The 22,098-nt window shown below is 41.9% G+C and overlaps 1 protein-coding gene across 5 annotated transcripts in view; it reads left to right on the forward strand.

The window, feature by feature from the left end:
* The window catches only part of fgf12a (fibroblast growth factor 12a), a 309,702-nt gene that overhangs the window by 152,527 nt on the left and 135,077 nt on the right, over positions 1–22,098 (forward strand). Inside the window, exon 1 of one of the 5 annotated variants that reach the window (XM_059651195.1) lies at positions 21,892–21,943. The exons of the other annotated variants lie outside the window; for them this stretch is intronic. Coding sequence (XP_059507178.1) covers positions 21,910–21,943 — 34 coding nt within the window. The 5' untranslated portion in view covers positions 21,892–21,909. Of the gene's footprint in view, positions 1–21,891; positions 21,944–22,098 lie in introns of those variants that run through there. 5 annotated transcript variants of the gene reach the window in all.

The raw sequence follows: 22,098 nt of genomic DNA on the forward strand, positions 1-22,098 counted from the left end.
GGATCGTGCTTCTGAGGGTGTTGACTGCATAAATTTAATTTGGTGGGGAGGTGGGGGGTTGAATAGTAGATCGGAGCTGCAGGATGGAAGAACTTGCAATGATGTCTTGATACACAGCCACTAGGGAATGTTTGATTGTTTGAGAGGGTAAATGTTGCTTGTCATGTATTGGGTGACAGTTGCTTGCGATCGCTGACTTGTCACGCCTCAGTTGTAAAGCAATCCTGCTGTTTGCATGCTTCAGTACAGGGTTTTAAACTTCACACAGGTTGATGTATGTGTGTATGATCATCTGGTGTCCGTGTGTGTGTCTGACTCTGTGCGTATATCTATCTCCATCTGATGTGTATATCTGCCTCTGTGTGTATGTCTGAGTGTGTCTATCTCTGTCCATTGTGTGTGTGTGTGTTCGTATGAACATGTCTGTCTCTGTGTATGTATGTCTCAGTGTGTGTGCCTGTCACTATATGTATGTCTGCCTCTATGTATCTCTGTGTATATGTGTATGTCCGAGTGTGTGTCTGTGTATATGCCACGATGTGTTCCCATTCAAACTAATACCAGATGTCCCTCTTCCTTGTCTAGTTGTGCAGAGGGATGTGCGTCTTGCAATATTCATCTCAGCCCCTCCACAATCTGCAAGCCCCACTCTGTTTCTCCGTTGTTTGGGATTTGATCCCTTTTTCTTTTTGAAAAATTACGGATCGAATGCTGGGGTTTCAGGTCACTTTCCGTCATTATAGAGGCAAAGCAGTGAAAATATGAAAGACGGAAATGCTGTAAATACTCAGTGGATCTGGTAATATCGGTAAAGAGAAACAAAAACATTTCTGGTCAATGAACATTCACACAGGTATGATTCCATTTTGATGAAAGATCATTGACGTGAAATGTTAATTAACTCTCTTTTGTTCTGCACATATTTGCGACTAATTGTTTCCTGTTCTCACGTCCGGGGAGCGGGATGATGCACTCCACTGGTTAAAATCAACTTCTCTAGGCAGACTGCAGAATGAGAATCGTGCTCGGGTCTTGTGGACAAGAAAAATTAATATCAAGAATATAAAAAAGGGAATCAGGGTAGATGGATTACTTGCCATAGACTTAGTACATCTACGACAGCTATAATCTGCTTTTGTGAAGAGCAATTTGTTGTGGCTCAATGCCTCATTGTGTAAAATTGCTCTGATTTTCAGATTGATCTGTTGTCAACTGCCACAGAAACTGACCACATGGTGTCGACTTTGTCCCTGGGCATGTGAGACAGTGCCCTGATATCCCCCCGCCCCCCCCCCCCCCCCCCACCATCGTCATTTGCTAGCTTATTGATTTCATCGCTATTGCTATTTAGAACTAACAACAAATTACATTTGTGTAGCGTCGTTAATGCATCAAAGTATTACAGTATGCTTTTTAAGGAGATAATCAAATAAATATTGACATTGACCCCCATAGTGTGATATTATGTCAGATGTGTAAAAGTTAGGTTAGAGAGTGAGGGTCGCAGTGATGCAATCTTAAAGGAGGAGAGGGGAATTCTAGCTCAGAATAATGTTGAGCAAGAGGCCAGAGCTTTAGAGACACTGAGATCTTGGAGGATAAAGAGTTGGAACAAGTTACAGAGATGGGGAGGTTTGGAGCAATTTGAAAGCAAGGATGGAAGCTTTAAATAAAAACTGACAGTGCTGCAGAAACTCAGTAGACCTGGAAGCATCTTTAGAGAGAGAAACAGTTAATGCTTCGATTCCAGTATGGCTCTTTGAAATCCATGTTCATTGCATGATGGAGCCACACAGATCGTTGAACATGTGCTGGTGGTGCTGGGAGTAAGGATTGTGTGCTAGGATACAAGATAAGGTGTGTTAGATGAACTGAAGATTCTGGATGTTGGAGGATGGAAGGCCAGTCAGGAGAGCATTGGAATGCTTGAGACTGGAGGATGGAGTCATAGATATGCACATCACGGGAACAGAACCTTCTGTCCAACTCGTCCATGTCGACCAGATAACATAAATGAATCTAGATCCATTTGCCACCATTTGTCCTATATCCTTTTCAACCCTTCCTGTTCAAGTACCCATCCAGATGCCTTTTAAATGTTGTAGCTGTATCAGTCTCTTCCCCTGGCAACTCATTCCATACACACACCACCCACTGTGTGAAAAAGATGCCCCTTTGGTCCCTTTTATATCTTTCTCCTCTCACTTTAAACCTAAGCCCTCACGTTTTGGACTCCACTACCCTGGTAAAAAAAAAGACCTTAGCTCTTCACCCCATCCATGTACCCTAACATCTCCACAGTCACCCTTCAGTCTCGGACTCTCCAGGGAAAATAGTCCCAGCTAATGCAGCCTTTCCCTACAGTGCAAAATCTCCAGCCTCAACAACATCCTTGTCAACTTTTTTTCTGCACTCTTTCTACTTCAACATATTTTCTGTAGCTGGGAGACCAGAATTGAACCTAGTGTAAGATGGTCATCGTGGTACAATGGGCAGGAATATTCAGAAAGGCCTATGGACAAAGGGGAGAGCTGACCAGGAAGCAAATGCGGGGTACACTACACCCATTATAACAAAGTGTGAAGCTGGATGAACACAGCAGGCCAAGCAGCATCAGAGGAGCAGGAAAGCTGATGTTTCAGGTCTGGACTCCTCTTCAGAAAAGATTTCCTGCTCCTCTGAGGCTGCTTGGCCTGCTGCGTTCATCCAGCTCTACGCCTTGTTATCTCAGACTCCAACATCAGCAGTTCCTACTGTCTCCAATTCTAGTGTGAGTTGTGTTTGGCTGTAAAAGGGAAAGCTGCACAACAATATCCAGTGAGATAAGACCCACAGAACGCCACTGAAACCTGTAAGTGTTTACTATAATTGTAACTGTGAGAGTTCTTCATGCTACATTGTGCAACCTCATAGACTCGGGAATGGTGGCCAATCTCGGTGTAAATTACGAACTTCGTAGTCATGTTTGGAACGTAGTGGTGAAAACATTCGCTTCTCCTCATCTCAGGATGCCCACAAGTTCCCTGCATTACTAATTGCGAGGATAGTCACTGCTAGAATGTAGGACCTGTGGAAGCCAACGTGGGCATGGTGAGATCCCATGAACTGCAGTGAGGCAATTAATCAAACTGTGCGTTCAAAATTTGGGGTTTAAATGGGGGATAACTATTGGTCAGGAGAGTGTAGAACACACCGCTGCTCTGTCATGCGTTGTGTTGTCAGATCTTCCGCAACCAGCAGCAAACGAAAGGTGATTCATTTTTGTAGTACCTTGTGTTGTTGTTGCTGATATTCTGGCGCAAACCATCATCATGCAGGGGAGAGGGAGGGAGAGGAGGACAGCCACCAAAATTGACTCGACCCTGTTCTCTTTATTTTTTGTTTGTGCTCGATTCGCCTTGAATATTAATCTGAGCATGATCATGCTGATTTTCACTGTATTTTCACTTACATGTGACTGACCCAAGACGAATTGGTACGATCCGGCACCCAGAAACCAGAACTGAGGCCATTCTGGGGGTTCGTAATACAGCATTGTTGGTTGGGCTAACTGGGAAACTGAGTCAGTTTTCTGAGGTTCTCCTGGGTCCAGTCACTTTCCTAGGGCCAGCCTAACAGGGGCAATCTGTTGATGATTGATAAGGAGTGATCTAACACATTCAGGCTTGATCAATCGATCTTACCACCCGTCACCCTGCCCCTGCTCTGCTTTTATTTTTGCTTCAGTTTCAGGGGTTCACAAGAAAGGGAAGTGTTGAATGTGAAGAACATGATACCAATGCTTTCTCTGCTGAGCTGGCTATTGGCTGCATCTACCTTGCTATCAGTTTACTTTCCGGGCTTATCCCGGGATAACTAAAGGCAGTTTATTCATAATTTTATGAATTCACCTTTCCTGCATACTGCTCATGTTTTGGCTGATGTCCCATTATCGTTCTCAGAATAGATGATCCCTCTGAAGACACGGCACCATTTTCCAATTTAGCAGAAAATGTTTTTTAAGACAGAATTCACCCAGGCTAGGAACACAGTGCAACTCGCATTAATAATTTATTAAGACCATTTATTTTTTATAAAGCGGACGATTCCTGTCTGATATTGTCCAAATCTTAATATTCTCAAAAGCTGCTTCACAAAAGTCCAGAAGAAATTAATTCTAGAAGAAGACTGAATGTCTTCTCGGTAAACTGGGGACAGCCCTGTTCGAGACAATGTTGAATTGAGAAGAAAATTTAAAGAAAACGGAAAGAACTGCGGATGCAGGTAATGAGAAAGGGTCACCGGACCCGAAACGTTAGCTCTGTTTTTACTTTCACCAATGCTGCCAGACCTGCTAAGCTTTTCTAACAACTTTGTTTTTGTTCAAGAAAAATTGAACTGGTGAAGGGCAGAGAAATGAAACCCCAATTTAACACTGGCGACCCTCGCAGGATTCACTCTGATTGTGATTGGTGGATTCTTGTGAGTCAGTGTTGATATGACGATAACATTGCCTGGATTCAACTTTTTCTTTGATTGGTGAAAGCTGGAATCACTCTCACTGTGATTGGTGGAATTCCAGCGTCTAATGTCACTGTGATTGGTGCAGCCTCTGGATTCACTTGTTATGATTGGTGGAGATATCTTTATCCTCCGACGATCCTTCGCTCAATTAGGTACAGTCTTTCTGTCATTCCTGCAGTGAAAACTATTAGCATCATTAATCCAGATTCAGCAAATGTTTCTGATCTGATTTTCCCGTTTAAGACCTGGATCAGTTTCATTTCCTTCAAGTCATCTGAGGGAAAACATTCATTTTCCTTCATCTGCCTGGTGTTTTGAACTCTTGGTCTTTTATAGGAAATTACATGGTCTTGATGGGGATGGGAGTAAATATGTGATACATAAGCGCTGGCAGGTTATGAGTCACACCAGAGAAACAAGTGGATCTTTTTCTACAAGTAATTTGTTCATATATTCACTTGCCCCTCAGCTGTTCTGTTTGGAGTTGTTCACCGTTTGCAATTGAGAATCTTGAAGGGTATTCCTGTTCATGGCCTTTCTGTCACTCACATAGGTTTTGACACAATGGATTATCTCTGCCATACCCAGCATCTTTTAAAAGCTTGACGCTTCAATAAGCACCCAGATATGTGAGCTGAGATGACTTTCCGTATGAATTTGCCTATCTGCTTAAAGAATTCCTGAAGTTTGGATGGGTTCACTGACTGGAATTGAGTGACAAAGTTTTCCCCTGCCATTTGTTCCTTGGAGCACCCTGAACCCACAGTGGGGACAGATGGCTGCCCAGCTGATCCTTTAAAGTCCAAAAGCAATTGCAATCATTACTCTTGGGAGTTGGCAAAGCTGGCATCTCTTTCCGAAACCTTGTCACAGCAAATTGATGGCTGGGGGCAAAGCAGTGGAATGAATGATTATTCCTAGTAGTTACTAAGGAGGAGCATAAATTTTAGTGCTTATCTTGAAACACAATGAGATGAGATTAGAAGGACGCTGCATCAGTACGGACCTCTGTTACAGAATGGTGTAGCAATGTCTGACGGACAATAACAGTTTCCTTACACTCCAGCAGCAATGTACTCTCAAACTTACAGGAGCTTTTTAAAACAGAAGTAAGCAGTTTAGAGTCACTGTTGCCCATCATTAGCAGACAAAGTTTGAATGCATTTGTTTGTTTTAAAATAACTAGGTTCTGTGCAAAATATTTAAAACATATTGTAAGAGCATTCTGTCCAATTCTGTGCAGCACACCTTCAGAAGGTCCCCATGAAAATTATACAGACGAGATTTATTAAGATGCTACCAAGTATAGGGGACTTTGATTGTGAGGAGAGCCCAGAAAGAAATGAGAAGTAAGTGATCTCCCATTCAAGACAGAGATGAGTAAAATTTCTTTTCTCAGAGGGTATTGAGTCGTTCATAAAAGGCAGCAAACACAGCATCTTGATATTTTTAAAGATAGAAGTGGACTGATTCTTGGTAATTAAGGGGTGAAAGATTTTTGGATGGTTGAGAATGTGAGTAATTCAAATCAGCCATGATCTTGTTGAATGTTAAGCCAGGTGCAGGGGGCCAGGAATTTGAGTGTACAAATAATTATGCTGAGCATCAATTGTCTTTTTGTCAGCCAGACTAATTCCAAACAGAAAATGCCAGAACCACGCAGCAGGTCAGGAAGCATTGAGAGAGAAACAAAGTTTTGCTGATCTACTCCAGCCTTCACAACCTTCCAAAATCTCTACATTCTTCTATCTCTGGCTTCTCTAGTTTTAAACATTTTCCCAATGGGGATTGTCCCTTTAGTTCCCTGACCCATACTTTTGGAAATTCTCTCTAAACCTCTCCCTTCTCTTTAAGACCTTACTTAGAACCTATATTTCTTGAGCAAGCTTTCAGTCATATGCCCTATCATCTCCATATATTGCTCAGTGTCAAATTTTTCTATATCATTTTCTTGGTGTTGTATTAATGAAAGTTGTTGTTCTCATGGGCAGGATGCGTTAGGTTATCTCTTGCTATGTTGCTCAAAATTTGGACACTATTTCAGTGCAATCCTTGAATTAAACTGAAATCTAATCATGACATTAAGGTGAAGTGCTCAGACAACTATCTCATGGTCCATTCAACTTTATGCACCAAATAGATTGGATATAATTTCAAACAGTCATTCCAGGTAGACAAACAGAAGGCTGGAAGAACACAGCAAGCCAGGCAGCATCTGGAGAAAAGGAGCTGTCAATGTTTTGTGCATTACCCTCCTGAAGAAGGGTAATACCGAAACGTTGACTGCTGCTTTAATCCAGATGCTGCCTGGCTTGCTGTGTTCTTCCAGCCTCCTTTTGTCTACCTTGGATTTCAGCATCTGCAGTTTTTCTTTTTGTTGACCCACCTTGACTTGGCTATGTTCCCTTTCTGGGTAGTTGGATCAAAATAGGAGCTCTGTACTGAAGATGAGAGAATAACCTTACTTTTCCAAAACCAAATCAATCAGAGTGAAGTTTGAAGATGCAGCAGAGCCAAAGTTATTGCTTCCTCAATTCGGTTAATGAAAATTCAGTGTTAATGTTGCTGCCCTTTTCCCTGAGCAGCTTTTCAGCACAAGCAGCTGTCTGTTTCTCTGACACATCAGCTGGGTGCACAGTTTTCAGGCACCTTCTGCTGACAGGCAATCTGCTTAGTCTGAGTGGGCTGAACAGTCTGTATGTGTTTGCTCACTGCAGTATTATTTAAAGTCCCCAATTAAAGGTCAGCCTCAGTCCTCTTACCAAACCTACTCAGACTTGTTCTACAGGCAAACGTATACTTGTGTCAGGTGAAGTTCCGTGGGTACTGTTAAGACAAGCACCCTGTTTGTGTGCAATAGAAGTGAACTAAACGACTGCATAATCTGTTTTAGTGATGTTATTCAGGGCATAGATAGTAGGCAAGAAATGCCTTGCAGAGTTCCTTTGGATTATGAAGCATGAAATCATTTTATGCCCACCTGAGATGCTGACAGGATTTCTGTTTAACATCTCATCTGGTACGGTGACGGTGTGGCGCTCACTCCGAACTCTACAGGGAATATAAGCATGGATTAATTATTCTGGTCTCCAGAGGTGGGATCTACCAGAGGGAAAATTACCAATTGGAGACTGTTGCTGTCTAGTGGCCTGTCATTTCCAGTCTGAGAGAGAGCTGTTGTTGTACTTGAGTAAGCTGCAGACGTTTGAGCTGATCCACAGCAGGGATCTCAGTGCATTGCTAGAATATTTTGAAACCTACAATATAGAAACATAGAAAGCAAGTGCAGGAGTAGGCCCATTCAACCCCTTGAGCCTGCACCACCATTCTACATGATCCTGGCAATCATGCAATTTCAGTATCTCACTCCTGCTTTCTCTCCAAACCCCTTAATCCCTTTAGCTGCAAGGGCCACGTCCAGGTCCCTCTTGAATATACCTTATGAAATGACCCCAACAGCTTCCTGTGGAAGAGAATTCCACAGGTTCGCAACTCTGAGTGAAGACGTTCTTTCTCATCTCAGTCCTGAATGGTTTGCCCCTCATTCTTAGACTGTGACCCCTAGTTCTGGATTCCTCCAATATTCTTCCTGCATCGAGCCTGAACAGTCCCATCAGGAGTTTATATATTTCAATGAGATTTCCCCCTCATTCTTCTAAATTCCAGTGAGTACAAGCCCAGTCGATCCTGTCTTTCATCATATGTCAGTCCTGCCATCCTGGGAATCAGTGTGGCGAACCTGTGCTGGAATTCCTCAATATCAAGAATGTCCTTCCTCAGACTTGGAAACCAAAACTGCACACAGTACTCAAAGGGTGGCTTCACCAAGGCCCTGTATAACTGCAGCAAGACATCCCTACACTTATAGTCAAATCCTCTCGCTCTGAGGGCCAGCATGCCATTAGCTTTCCTCACTACCTGCTGCACCCCTTCTATTTTAAGACCTTAGTTCGAACCTATCTTCTTTAACAAAGCTTTCAGTCACATACTCCAATATCTCCAGTATCAAATTTTACTTTATCATGTCCCTGTGAAGTGCCTTAGGGCATTTTATTAAATTAATGGCATTGCATAAATGAAACTTGTTGTTTTCATGGGCAGGGTGCGTCAGGTTATCTCTCGCCATGTTGTTCATTTTTGAATCTTACGTTGTGTAATCCTTAGATCAAACTGAAATGACAACTTTTGATGACTGTTCCACCATGACACCCAGGTCTCATTGCACCTCACCCATACCTAAACTGCCACCATTCAGATAATAATGTGGCTCCCTGTTTTTGCCACTAAAGTGGATAACCTCATATTTACTAAGAGTCAACCGCATTGCTGTGGGTCTGGAATCACATGTAGACCAGACCAGATGAGGATGGCAGAGTTCTTTCCCTGAAGAAAGTTGGTGAATCAGATGGGATTTTCAAACAATCGACAATGATTTCGTGGTCATCAGCAGATTTTTAATTTCAGATACTGTTATTCCCCATCTGCCATGGAAGTATTTGAATCCTTTTCTGCCCTGTTGCAGAGTAATTTTCTAGCATCCCTTTTTATGACAATCAGTTTCCACTTTCAAAGAAACAGCACTAGTATCATCCAAAGGGTAATGCCACTCTGTTGAATTATAGATTGGTTTTCACCGACATCGGTCTTTTCCAGCTCCAATGTTTACTGCTTTCATCTGATGTTAATATAATAATATTCTAGACTGCAAATCTGAAATTTTCTTTTGTTCTTTTTGGGCTCATGTTTATTACACAGTGCATTACTGGGTTGTTGAGGTACAGTAGCAGTGTCCCTATATCTGGTCTAGAAGGCACAGGGTCAAGTCCCACCTCCTCCAGAGTATGTCATGATATGACTGAAGAGGTTGATTAAAGATACCCATATGGATTACCAAAGTTCACCATCCTCTTTCTCAACATGACCTGCTTTTTGAATAGAATGCAGCTGGTTAGAACTGAGAAGCAGAAAAGGGTAGATCTTACTAAAAGGGTTTTCTTGAGAAAATCTGAGGACAAAGCAAAAGAACAAAGCTGCAGGAAAATCACAGTGATGTGCAAGCATCATAGACTGGCAACACTGCAAGACCTTAATGAACCAATTACTTGGCGGGCAGTTGGCTCAATTGGCTGGATTTATGCTGCAGAGCGATGCCGACAGCACGGAATCAGTTCCGCACTGATTGAGATTACCGTGGAGACCCTGTTTTCTCAACCTCTCCCTTTGCCTGATGTGTGATGACCCTCACATTAAACTCACCACCCAGTCAACTCTTTCTAATGATCCCCTGGGACTGTGGCAATTTCACAGATAATTAGCCAAATATTAGTTGGGTTAATGTTAGGGTAAAGTTTAAGGATGGAGAGGTATTTCCGAAATGCGTACCAGAAATGATGGAGAATACAGTGTTCAGTGAGAAGGAGGACCTGAAGCAAATGTGTATCAGTTGAAAAATGGTATAAGTATAATTGAAGGCTGATAAATCCCCAAGACCAATATTTATATAAATGATTTGTATAATTTATATAAATATGTATCATTTACATAAATTACATCATTTATATAAATGATTTAAATGTGAATATAGGCAGTATGGTTAATAAGTTAGCAGCTGACACCAAAATTGGCAATGTACTGGACACTGAAGAAGATGACCTCAAAGTACCTCATAGGACCTGGATCAGGCAGGCCAATGGGCTGAGAAGGGGCAGAGGGAGTTTAACTTAGATAAATGTGAGGTGCAGCATTTTGGGACAGCAAATCAGGGCAGGACTTGTACACTTAACGGTAAGGCCCTGGGGAGTGTTGCCGAGCAAAGAGACTTTGGGGTACAGGTTCATTGTTCCTTGAAGGTGGAGTTGCAGGTAGACAAGATAGTGAGGAAGGCGTTTGGCATGCTTGCCTTAACTAGTCAGTGTATTGAGTACAGGAGTTGGGAGGTAATGTTGCAGTTCTGTAGGACATTAACTCTACCAATTTTGGATTGCTGCATGTCATGGCCTCAGGGAGGCCACCCTGCTAAAGGAAGGATGTTGTGAAACATGAAAAGGTTCAGAAAAGATTTACAAGTATGTTGCTGGGGTTGGTCAGTTTGAGCTATAGTGAGAGGCTGAATAGACTGAAGCTATTTTCCCTGGGGCATTGGCGGCTGAGGAATGAGCTTATAGAAATTTATGAAATCATAAGGAGCATAGATGGGGTGAATAGCTAAGGTGCCTTTTCCAAGGTCAGGGTGCCCAAAACCCACAGGCATAGGTTTAAGGTGAGAGGGGAAGATTTAAAAAGGACCTAAGAGATAACTTTTTCATGCAAAGTGTTGGTGTGTGAATGGAATGAAGGCTCGTAGAATTACAACATTTAAAAGGCACCTAGATGACTATATGAATAGGAAGGGTTTATAGGGACATGGGCCAAATGCTAGCAAGTAGAACTAGATTACTTTAGGATATCTGGTCACCATGGACAAGTTGAATGATTTCTTGGACTCCTACAGATTGAAGGGTAGCTAACGTAACCCCACTATTTGAATAGGGAGGTAGAGAGACAACAGCCAATTATAGACCAAATGAGTCTGACGTCAGTTGAGGAGAAGATGTTGGAGTCCATTTTCAAGGATTTTATAACTTAGAAAACAATGGTTGAATCAGATATAGTTAATATCGGTTTATTAAAGGGAAATAATGCCTGACAGATCTACAAGAAGTTTTTGCAGATATAACTGGTAGAAGTGATTGAGGGAGCCAGTGGATGTGGCTTATTCAGCTTCTTAGAAAGTTTTTGACAAAGTTCCACATAAGAGATTAATGTGTAAAACTAAAGCACATGGGATTAGATGTACTGTATTGAGTTGGAGGGGAAATTGTTTAGCAGGCAGGAAACCATGAGTAGGAATAAACAGGCCTTTTTCTGAATGTCAGGCAGTGGCTAGTGGGGTACAGTAGGGATTGGTACTAGAACTCCAAATATTCATAATATGTTAATGATTTAGATAAGGGAACAAAATATTATATCTCAAAATATGTAGATGACACAAAGTTGGGTGGAATGGTGAGCTGTGAGGAGGATGCACAGATTTGGACAGGCTAAGTGGGAAAATGATTTGCATATGCAGTATAATGTGGCTAAATGTGAGGCTATCCACTTTGGTAGCTAAAATAGTAAGGCAGCTTATTATTGACTGGCTGTAAATTGAGAGAGGGGAATTTTCAGTGAGACCTGGGTGTCCTCATGCACCAGTCACTGGAAGTAAGTGGCAGGAGGCAGTAAAGAAGGCAAACTTTATGTTGGCCTTTGCAATGAAAGGATTTGAGTACAGGAGCAGGGATGCCTTGCTGCAGTTACACAGAGCATGGCATTAATGGGCCCACATCAGGAATACTGTGTACAATTTTGGCCTCCTTATCAGAGGATGAACGTTCTTGTTATAGAGGGAGTGCGGTAAAGGTTTACCAAATTGAGTCCCGCAATGGCAGGACTGACAGTTGAGGAGAGATTATGTTTGTTAGAATTGTATTCACTGGCATTTAGAATGAGGGGCAATACATAGAAAATCCTAACAGGACTAGACAGGTTAGATGTAAGGAGGATGTTCTTGACGGGTGCGGGAGTCCAATGCGGGGGTTCATAGTTTAAGGAGATGGGACAAACATTTTAGGACTGAGATGAGGAGAATTTTTTTCACCAAGTGAGTGGTGAACCTGAAGAGTTCATTATCGCAGAGAGTGGTTGAGGGCAAAATGTTATGTGTTTTAAAGAAGGAGGTAGCAATAGCACTTGTTGCTAAAGGGTTTAAAGGACAAGTGGGAGGGTTGGATTTTTGAGCTTGATGATCAGCCATGATAATTTTAAATGGTGGAGCAGGGTCGAGGGGTAAAATTGCCTCCTGCTGTTCCTAACTTCTACATTTAAAATTTAAACAAAATCTGGAAGTTAACTATCAATCAGCATTAATGTGTGCACCCTCCCCAGCAATGCCTCTACCAATCAGAGTCTGGCTGCCAACAATTCAGCACTGTCATCTCATGTAAAATAAGTGTGTTCTTTTCATTTACGTTGGTATTCTTGTGAATTATCCGGATGAATGCAAGACTAAAAGCTTTGACAAAGTATGTCTTTTTTCAACAATACTCAAAATCTGTCCAACCAATAACTAATTGGAAAGTAGCCAATGCTGGACATTATTCAACAAAGGGTGTAATTACATGGCTATTGAACTACAGATGGGTCAATTGAATATTAGTATGTTAGTAGTGGGTAAGATTTTAGTAAAGATAATCAGGGGAAAAAAAATCAACAGAGATTTGTGTTATTTAAGGAGAGCCAGATGGAATTATAAGAAGCAGCTTGACTAATCTAATTGATTTTTTTGACAAAGTAACAGGAAAGGTTGATGAATGAAAATAAGTGGATGTCGTCCATATGGATTTTAAGAAAACATTTGGCAAAGTACCACGAGAAAGGTTGTTTAACAAATTGAGGCACAAGGAATAGGTGGGTAAAATGGATAAACAAATTGGCTTAAGGACAGCAAAAATCAGCCATGGGAAATGATTTTTTCAAACCTTGCAGACTGGTCAACAATGGTGTTCCTCAATGGTTAATGTCCAGACTGTTGTTCTTTAAAGCAAAACATGCATAAATGACTTGGATATTACTGTTCTGTCCATGTGCAACATTGGCAGCTACTCAACAGTGTGGAATATTACCCAATTATGTCCTGTCCACAAAATAAAATAGGACAACTCCAACCCTGCCAATTATCCCCCAGATAGCAATGACCCATTCACTAAATCTCCATTTGGCTTCTGTCAGGGACACTTGGGTTCTAACTGTGACAAAAGAGCTGTACATGTGTCAGTATAGATGGTCATTTCTCTTTCTATAACAATTGGTCACTCTTTTAAGATCGAGAGGAGGGGGAATTTCTTCCCAGTGGAATTCTTGTGCTATCGTGGCTGGGCCATTAAGTATACTCAAGGCTGAGAGAGGGAGATATCTAATCAGTAAGGGAATCAAGGAGTGTAGGGAAAAGGCTGGATAGAGGAGTTGAGGATTGTCAGATCAGGCATTGTATGATGCAAAGACTTAATGGGCTGAATGGTTTGCTTCTGTTTCTGTGTTTTATAATCTTATAGGTGAGAATGACTGCCCTTGCCATCAAGAAGCCCCGAGAAAACTGGACCTAATGAGAATTTTGGGGAGAACAAACCACTGGTTGAAGTCATACTTAACAATAAGAGAATGCTTATGATTGTTGGAGGTCAATCAGCTCATTCATTGAATCATAGAATTCCCACAGTGTAGAAGCACACCATTCAGTCCATTGAGCCCAAACCAACCTTCCAAAGAACATTGAAAGACTGCAGGAGTTCTTCAGGCCAGTGTCCTAGCCTAAGAATTTTCAGCAGATTTGTTTTTCCTCCATCAAAAGGTCAGAAATGGGGGATGCTCACTACTGGCTTCACAGCTTTCAACACCATTCTTGACTCCGCACGTACTGAAGCAATCTTTGTCCATGTGGACCACATCCAGGTATAATAATATTCATGTCATACAAGCACTAGGCAACCAAAAACTCCAACAAGAGAGTATCTAACTGGCCAGTGTCTGAGGCTAGGAATGCTATGGTAGTAACTTCTCAAAGTTTATCCACTGCCTACGGGGTCAGTTAGTTCAGTTGGCTGGACTGTTGATTTGCAATGCAGAGTAATGCAAACAGCATGGGTTCAATTCCTCACTGGCTGAGGTTACCATGAAAGACTCTCGTTCTTGACCTTTTCCCTTGCCTGAGGCAGGATGACTCTCAGGTTAAGCCACCACTAGTTTTCGCTGTCTAATAAGCGAACAGCCCTATGGTCTAGTTGTACTGTGGTGGCCTTAGTGCCACCTACAAGGCACAAGTCATGAATGTGACAGAATACTCCTCACTGGCAGGCTAGATATACTTCAGCAATAGTTAAAATGTAACATCATCCAGGATGTTTCAACCCACTTGATTGGCCCCACGTTCACCACCATTCATTTGCTTCCTCCACAATTGACCCATAGTGGCAGCAGTGTGCATGATCTACAAGATACACTGCAGCATTTCACCAAAGCTCCTTCAAAGTCTGGGACTTCCACCACCTACCAGGGCAAGGCTGACAAATGCATGAAAGCACAATCAAATTCCCCTGAAAGCTGTCATCTGATCTGGATCTGTAACAATGCACCTTCTTTCCTTCCTTGTCACTGGGTCAAACTCCGAGAGCTCCCTTCCTAACAGCACCGTGGGTGTACCTACACCACAAGAACTGCAGTGTAGTCAGAATGTGGCTCTCTACCAGGTTTTCAAATCCAATTAGAAATGGGCAACAAATGGTTCCCTAATCAGCGATGGCAATGTTACATGACCGAGTTTTTAAAAAATTATACAGTAAATTTCAAACATTGCCAATGATATCAAACTCTAAGGTGTGGCAAACAATGAGTATAATACTTAACAGGATGCGAATTTAACAGAATGGACAGGTGAGTGACAGATGGAATTCAGTACAGTGATGTACAAGGTGAAGTATTTTCACAGATGGTTAGGGAAATGGGATATAAACCTAAAGACACATTTTTATTAGGTGTTCAGAGGCAGTGCGTTTTGGGGTTCACGTGCATAGATTTTTGAAAGGGTCTTGCACTTTGTAAGGGACAAATGGTATGTTATGGAGTGCAAATGTCAGGAAGTTGTGCTGAATCTGTAAAGCTCTGGTTAAGCTTTTTCTATCACATTGCATCCACTTTGATTAGCACACTTTAGGAAGGAGGTGAGGATTGTTGAGAGGGTGAGGAGGAGATTTGCCAGAATGGTTGCAGAGAAGAAGGATTTCAGCTACAAGAATAGTTCTAAAAAGAATATTGAGCAGAAATTTGAAGAAAGTGTGCAAGATTATGATAGCGTCAGGTAATGTGGACAGGGGATGGGAGAGGCAGATTTAAGGTTTTGAGAAATATGAGTGGGAACGAGCTGAAACTTACTGCCTACAATGGGGGTGGAAGAGATGAAAAATGTTTTCTAAAGGACTTTTGATGGTTTCTGGAAGGTGCTAAACTCACATGGCAACAGGGAGAGATTGGGGAATTGCACAGATTAGATGCGGTATTGAGAGCCTGTGTGTGTAATGGGCTGAAAGGCCTCATTCTGTGCTGTAATGATTCAATCACTCATTTGCCTCTTATCATTAGTTCTATGTTGGATGTCATTTGCCCTTTGGAATGCACTGAGACTGTGCTGTATCAAGTAAACTGATTCTCGATTACTTCATTGTGCACATTGTGTAGGTTGAATCTATAATTTCATTTTTGTAATAATTGGAATATGATGGCCCTGGCCTGATCTGTGACCTGCTAAATTAAACTGTAGTGGTTAACATCTGTAATGAGCAGACAGTGCCTGACCTGGATTAGACTACTACAGAATGGATTTTGTAATAATTGTCCATGGCAAATGTTGTCTATACCATTAAGGGTTATCTTCACCAAATCAATCACCCTGCAGAAATCTGTTAGGGTGAACTTGAAGCATTTAAACCTTTTTTTTGCAGAATTTATCGACATGTTAGAAATTTCATGTCAGGAAAACAATGTTGAGCAGGTTTGTTTTGATGTGCAACATTACTGCACATACCTGATGACATTCTGAACAAATTTAAATGCAAAATGTTAGAAAAATGTATTGTGCCATGCTGATATGTTTCTTTGACCGACATTGTGCTGAGAAAAATGGTAAGCTCATTTGAGCGTGGAAACAGCTTCCAGCCCATCCAACAAAATGTGAGGCTCATTGTGTATCAAATCAGACCTTGTTCTTAACCTTGGTCTGGTATCAGATCACTGACTAAGATTGTTTCCTCACCATTCATGGTTTTACAATCACAGTATGGAATCTTATTCGATTATAAGCAGTGACTGGGCATGTGTTCAATTGTATCATTATTGCTGTCGCATGATGAATATATTCTTTCTGTCTCTTTGTGTTTGCGCTCACCGACTATTCCTGTCTCTCGGTCTCTATCTGTATCCCTGTTGTGCTCTCTGTCCCAGCCTTTCTCTCTGCCCTGTCTTGTTGTCTGTCTCTGTCCCTGCCTGGCTGTATGTGTTTCCTGAGAAGACTTTGGTTCACCAGATCTGGACTATTTGCATAGGTTCGGGGCACTAATCCATTGCCTCCTTGAATTATAGGCGACCCAGAGCTGACCAAACTAGGCAAAGTTGAGAGATATTCTACAATGTGGTGCATTGTGCAAGCCCCTGGGGACTTGAGTTTCAAAGTCATGAAGCTCGGGTAAGAAAAGAAGTGAGCAAAAGCTTTGATCCTGGTGTTAAAATGTCAAATGGTTTGGTGAGTGAATTATCTGACCAGTGCACAATGATTCTTCAGTATTCAGTCAGTTTGAGCCATATGATGCAAAACCCTGGTTAGATTACACCTGGGATATTGTGAAGAATAGCCTTGAAGAATGTGCAGTGTAGATTTAGTAGCATGATACCTGGACTGAGTTCAGGTGAGACTGCCCTGTATATCAAGGCAATATCTGGTTGAGTGCAGCAAAACTGACTGGAATCAGGGGAACAATCTCTACTTGTTAGTTATTTCAAGTATATATGAAGACGGTTGTAGTTATTAGAGGTTAACAAGCAGCCCCCAAATAAACCTCCAACATTGATCCATCTCCATCACTTCATCAATGACTTTCCCACCATCGTAAGTGCGAGTGGGGTTCTTTGCTAACGATTGCACCATGTTCCGCACCATTGGTGACTCCTTGGATACAGAAGCAGTCTGTGCTTAAATGGAGCAAGACCTAAACTTATATTGAGGCATAGGCTGGTTGGTGGCATGTAACATTCACATCACAAAATTGTCCGACCATAGAATCTAACCAATCACTTGTAACATTCAGTGGTGTGCATTGTTGGATCTCCACTGTCAACATTCTTGGGTGAGCACTGTTCTGTAGCTGAACTGGACCAACCAAAGGTGGAGACAATAAATGACCAGAGGCTATAAATTTTGGGGTAAATAACTCTCCTCCTGCCTCTTCAAAGCCTGTCCATTCATTTTCAAGGCAAAGGTCACGAGTGTGATGGAATACTCCCCACTTGCAAAGGTGAGTACAGCTCCAACTCTCAAGAAGTTCAACACTACCTGGAATAAAGCAGCCTGTGGATTGACATGCCATCCACTATATTCAATATTTACTTGTCTATCCTCAACACACAGCGGCAGCAGTGTGAACTACGTGCAAGACACATTGTACTAACTCACCAGGGCCCTTTGACATCAGCTTCCAAACCCATGACCAGACCCATACCAGCTAGAAGGAAAAGGGGCAGCAGATACCTCGGAATACTGTGAGCTGCAAGTTGCCTTCAAAGTCGTGCACCATCCTGACTTGAAAATTCATCAGCATTCCTTTCTTAGCTCTGGACAAAATCCTGGATCTTTCTCCTTAACAGCATAGGTGTCCCTTCACACCAAGGACTGCAATGGTTCAAGAAGGCAACTCACCACATCTTCTCCAGGGCAATTAAGGATGGGCAATAAATGCTTGCTCAGCCAGTGATGCCCAGATGCTGTGAATGATTTTCTGAAAAAAACAGTTAAATAATAAAGTGAGATTAGCCAAGCTTGGGGGTATTCCCAACAATGTAAAAAATGAAACATTGAGTTTTTTTTTTGAAGGTCTCCAGATAGGAAGGGTTACTCACAGGTAAAATGGAGAAAAACTTTTTCTGTTAGTTATGAAGCCAAGGACAAAGGGGACATATTAAAAAACCTAGCAGTGAAACGAATCAACACTTCTACACCAACATTCTCATTTTGAACAGAGTTGATGGATTTAGTTAAGGAATATTCCAAGCCCGAGCCATTTCTAATTCCAAGATGCTATTGGTTTTTCTCGACAGTTTGAGAACCAGTGGAATCTATGTTGGGATTTTTGACGAAGTTAAGATGACTGACAGGGGCATGTGACTTTGACCTAACCGTTAATGTGATGCTGAGAGACTATTTGGTATGTGAGATTGATGATGTAACCATGCAACGGCACCTACTAGTTGAAGCCCAACTGGACTTCAGTCATGACAGCTATCTTCATCATTAGAAGATGCAGCAAGTGGAGCGTATGAGTTACAAGGTATGCCAACGGAAGTGGATACCCTCGCCAGGCTGACTGAGTTTGGGAAACATCACTTGAGTGAAGACAATTACAAAGCCTCACTTGGGGCATATTTTGAACAGAGGAGCTCCAGCAAAACCTCAAAACAAAGCCAAGCCTCGGCACCAAACATTTAAGATTTTATTCAAGACCTGGGCCAGCATTGAAGTTGCTTGTCGGTATGTGGTCTCGAGACATCAAAAGTGTCCCACTGGGCCTGAATTGAGTAAGAGAACTCAAAGGCTAGTATCCAGGAGAGTGCACACCCTGGAAAGCTCACCTACTTTGTGCAGTTAAATTATTTAATAACATCCAAATCAGAACCAAGCAAAATAAAAGATAACAAAGTGCAGAGCTGGATGAACACAGCAGGCCAAGCAGCATCTCAGGAGCACAAAAGCTGACGTTTCAGGCCTGGACCCTTCATCAGAGAAAAAAAATCTGGTTAAATGGTCATCCGGTCCTAATGGAGGTTGATGCCAATGTAGCTGTATCAGTCATTGCAGAACCAGTCTTTAACAAAATTCTATTTGGAATCCAACCCTTTAGTTTGCAAAGGACCTTGACTATACTGAGAACTTATACTGGGGAACCTTTACAGATAAGGAGACAACTTCGGTCCTCAGTTGCCACTGATTGTTGTAAAAGGCTTGGGCCCAAGCCCGATGGGGTGAAATTTGTTGAGAAAGATTTACCTTGATTAGCTGAACATTTTTCGATTAGAAAATGGCTGCCTGAGTGAAGTCTGATTTGAATACCTGTACGTTTTTCAGGAAGGTCTAGGTACTGTCAAAAGAGACAAGGCTGCCATGCATGTTGACCAGGAAGCAGGAAATGGCAGAGGAATTGAATAAATACTTTGCATTTGTCTTCAAAGTAGAAGACACTAAAGACATCCCAAAAATATTAAATAATCAAGGGGCCAGAGGTGAGGAAGTATGTGTAATAATTATCACCAGAGAAAAATTATGGGAGAAAAGGGAAGACTAAATGGGGGTAAAGACCAATATGTCCCCTAGACTTGATGAGATGCATGCAAGGATATCAAAGGAATTAGTTGCAGAAAAAGTCGATGAACTGGTATTAATTTCCCAAGAATCCTTCAACTCTAGCAAGGTCCCAGAAGATTGGAAAACTGAATAAATTTATTAGAATTCTTTGAGGAGGTAACAGCCAGGCTAAATAAGGGGAAGCAGTGGATGAAATCGATTTCAATTTTCGAAAGACATTTGTAAAAGTATCATGTATTAGGCTACTGAATTAGATTAGAGCTCATGGTGTTAGAGATAGTGTCTTAGCATGGAAAGAAGATTGGCTAATTAATAGAGGGCAGAGAGGGGGGCATTTCCAGAATGTCAGCATTTAACTAGTGGAGTGCCAATGGGATCAATGCTGATGTCACAGTTATTTACAATATATGTTAATGATTCTGATGAGGAAAGTGAAAGCAGAACAGCCAAGTTTTCAGGGGACACAAAAATAGGTGAGAAGGCAGGTGGTGAAGATGACTCAAAGAGTGCAGGGGGATGTCGACATGCCAGAGGAGTCGGCAAAAAACAGTCTTGGCAGATGGAACCTAATGTGTGAAAATGTGAGATTATGACTTTGACAGGAAGAATAGAATAAGTGCCTGTTATTTAAATGGAGAAAGACTGCAGAAAATTGCAGCACAGAGGATTTGGGAGTCCTCATGTATAAATCACAAAAAGCTAACCTACAGGTTTAGCATGTAATAGGGAAGGCGAATGAAATGTTGGGATTTATTTCAATGGAAATGGAATATTTAAAAATAGGGAGGTTTGTAAAAACTATATAAGACACTAGTCAGAGGATGTTAGAATATTGTGAGCAGTTTTTGTTACCTTAGGTAAGGAAACCAAGGTGGTTCAGACTGGATTCCCTAGGCTTTTCCAGGGTATGGATGACTGTCTTTTGAGAAGAGCTTGGGCCCTGTACTTATTGGAGTTTAGAAGAACGAGAGGCAACCTTATTGAACGATATACAATTCTTAGTGGGAGACATGATAGATAGATGTGGGAAGCATGTTTCTCTTTATGGGAATGTCTAGGACCAGGGTGCTTTAATCTCAGAATAAAGAGTCGTTCATTTAAAACAGAGATGAGGAAGAATTTATTCTCTCTGACCGTAATGAATTCGTGGACTTCTTTGCTGCAGAGGACTGTTGAAGCTAGGTCATTAAGTGTATTCAAGACTGAGCTAAGTAAGCTTTTAACCTGTAAGGGAACAGCATTATGGGGAAAAGGGAAGAAAATAGAATTGAGGATTATCAGGCCAGCTGTGATCTCCTTGAATGGTGAAGCAGGCCCAATAGGCAGAATAGTCTAGTCCTGCTCCCATATCTTGCCATCATATCATGGAACAAAGACAACTGTGTGGAATTGGGTGACAGATTAGTCACCTCATTGAATGACAGAACAGGATCAATGGGCTGGGTGGCTTCCTCATGTTCCCGAACTTCCAGTGTAAAGGCATCAAAGTGGAATTAATAAGTGGGAAAGAAACAGTCTGGTTGAACCTATAGTGATTTTGTTCTTGCAGTTCCCTCTCTGTGTGTGAATACTTTGTCAACTTTCTGTTTGTGTGGAGATATATTTTGTTTGCAGCCTGTTACAAATTGCTCTGTTGTCAAGCCTCCTCCCTCCTGTATCTGTTTGCAATCTATGGGCGTCTGTGTGGGATCTTGTGCAGAAATGTGTTGGTGTTTGTGTGTTTTTATGTTTGCGTGTGCTGTGAGTTTTTTTAAAGTCTATGCCCATTAATCAAGAGTCCCATTTGTGTGAGCAAAAAATTACCCTGCTTCTTTTTCTCTTTCCTTTTGTTCATCTTTTCAAGAAGGTTACACAGCTCTAGAGAGTGAGGGTAGGATATGTTTGTCACAATGGTGTTTAGGAGAAGGGCCTGGGAATGTCTGGGCTTTCCCCACGTTTCTGTGTCCTGCATGCAATGTGCTAACAGACCAATGTAGGCCGTGCATGTGTGGATCACTCTGCACAGTCACAGCCCTCCCCCACCTCAGTGACAACCGTCAGTGAGGGGGAGCTTCCCTCAGGCAAAGCCCAGCTTCGACCAATTGTTCTTAGCTCCTAGTGATGGCCAGGTTCAACACTCTCATTTTTAAAAAAAAGTTTCTTTCTTTAAAAAAAAACAAATGTGACAAGTTTTCTAATGCCATGCATCTCTTCTTCTTTATTCCAAATTGATGTCTCCCCCCTCATGGCAAGCAGTTTGCACAGGTGAGTGGACAGTCCTTGCTTCTAATGGAATGATTCTGGGAGTGACTGGATGTGTGACTGGGACCGACAGTGAGTGAATGAGCAAGGTCCATGGCTGGGATTGCTGTCACTTTCTACCGTCCCAGTGTTTCTTCTGTGGCTCTTACTTAAAGTGC

This window comes from Stegostoma tigrinum, chromosome 14 (genome assembly GCF_030684315.1).
Source record: "Stegostoma tigrinum isolate sSteTig4 chromosome 14, sSteTig4.hap1, whole genome shotgun sequence".
Taxonomy (NCBI): domain Eukaryota; kingdom Metazoa; phylum Chordata; class Chondrichthyes; order Orectolobiformes; family Stegostomatidae; genus Stegostoma; species Stegostoma tigrinum.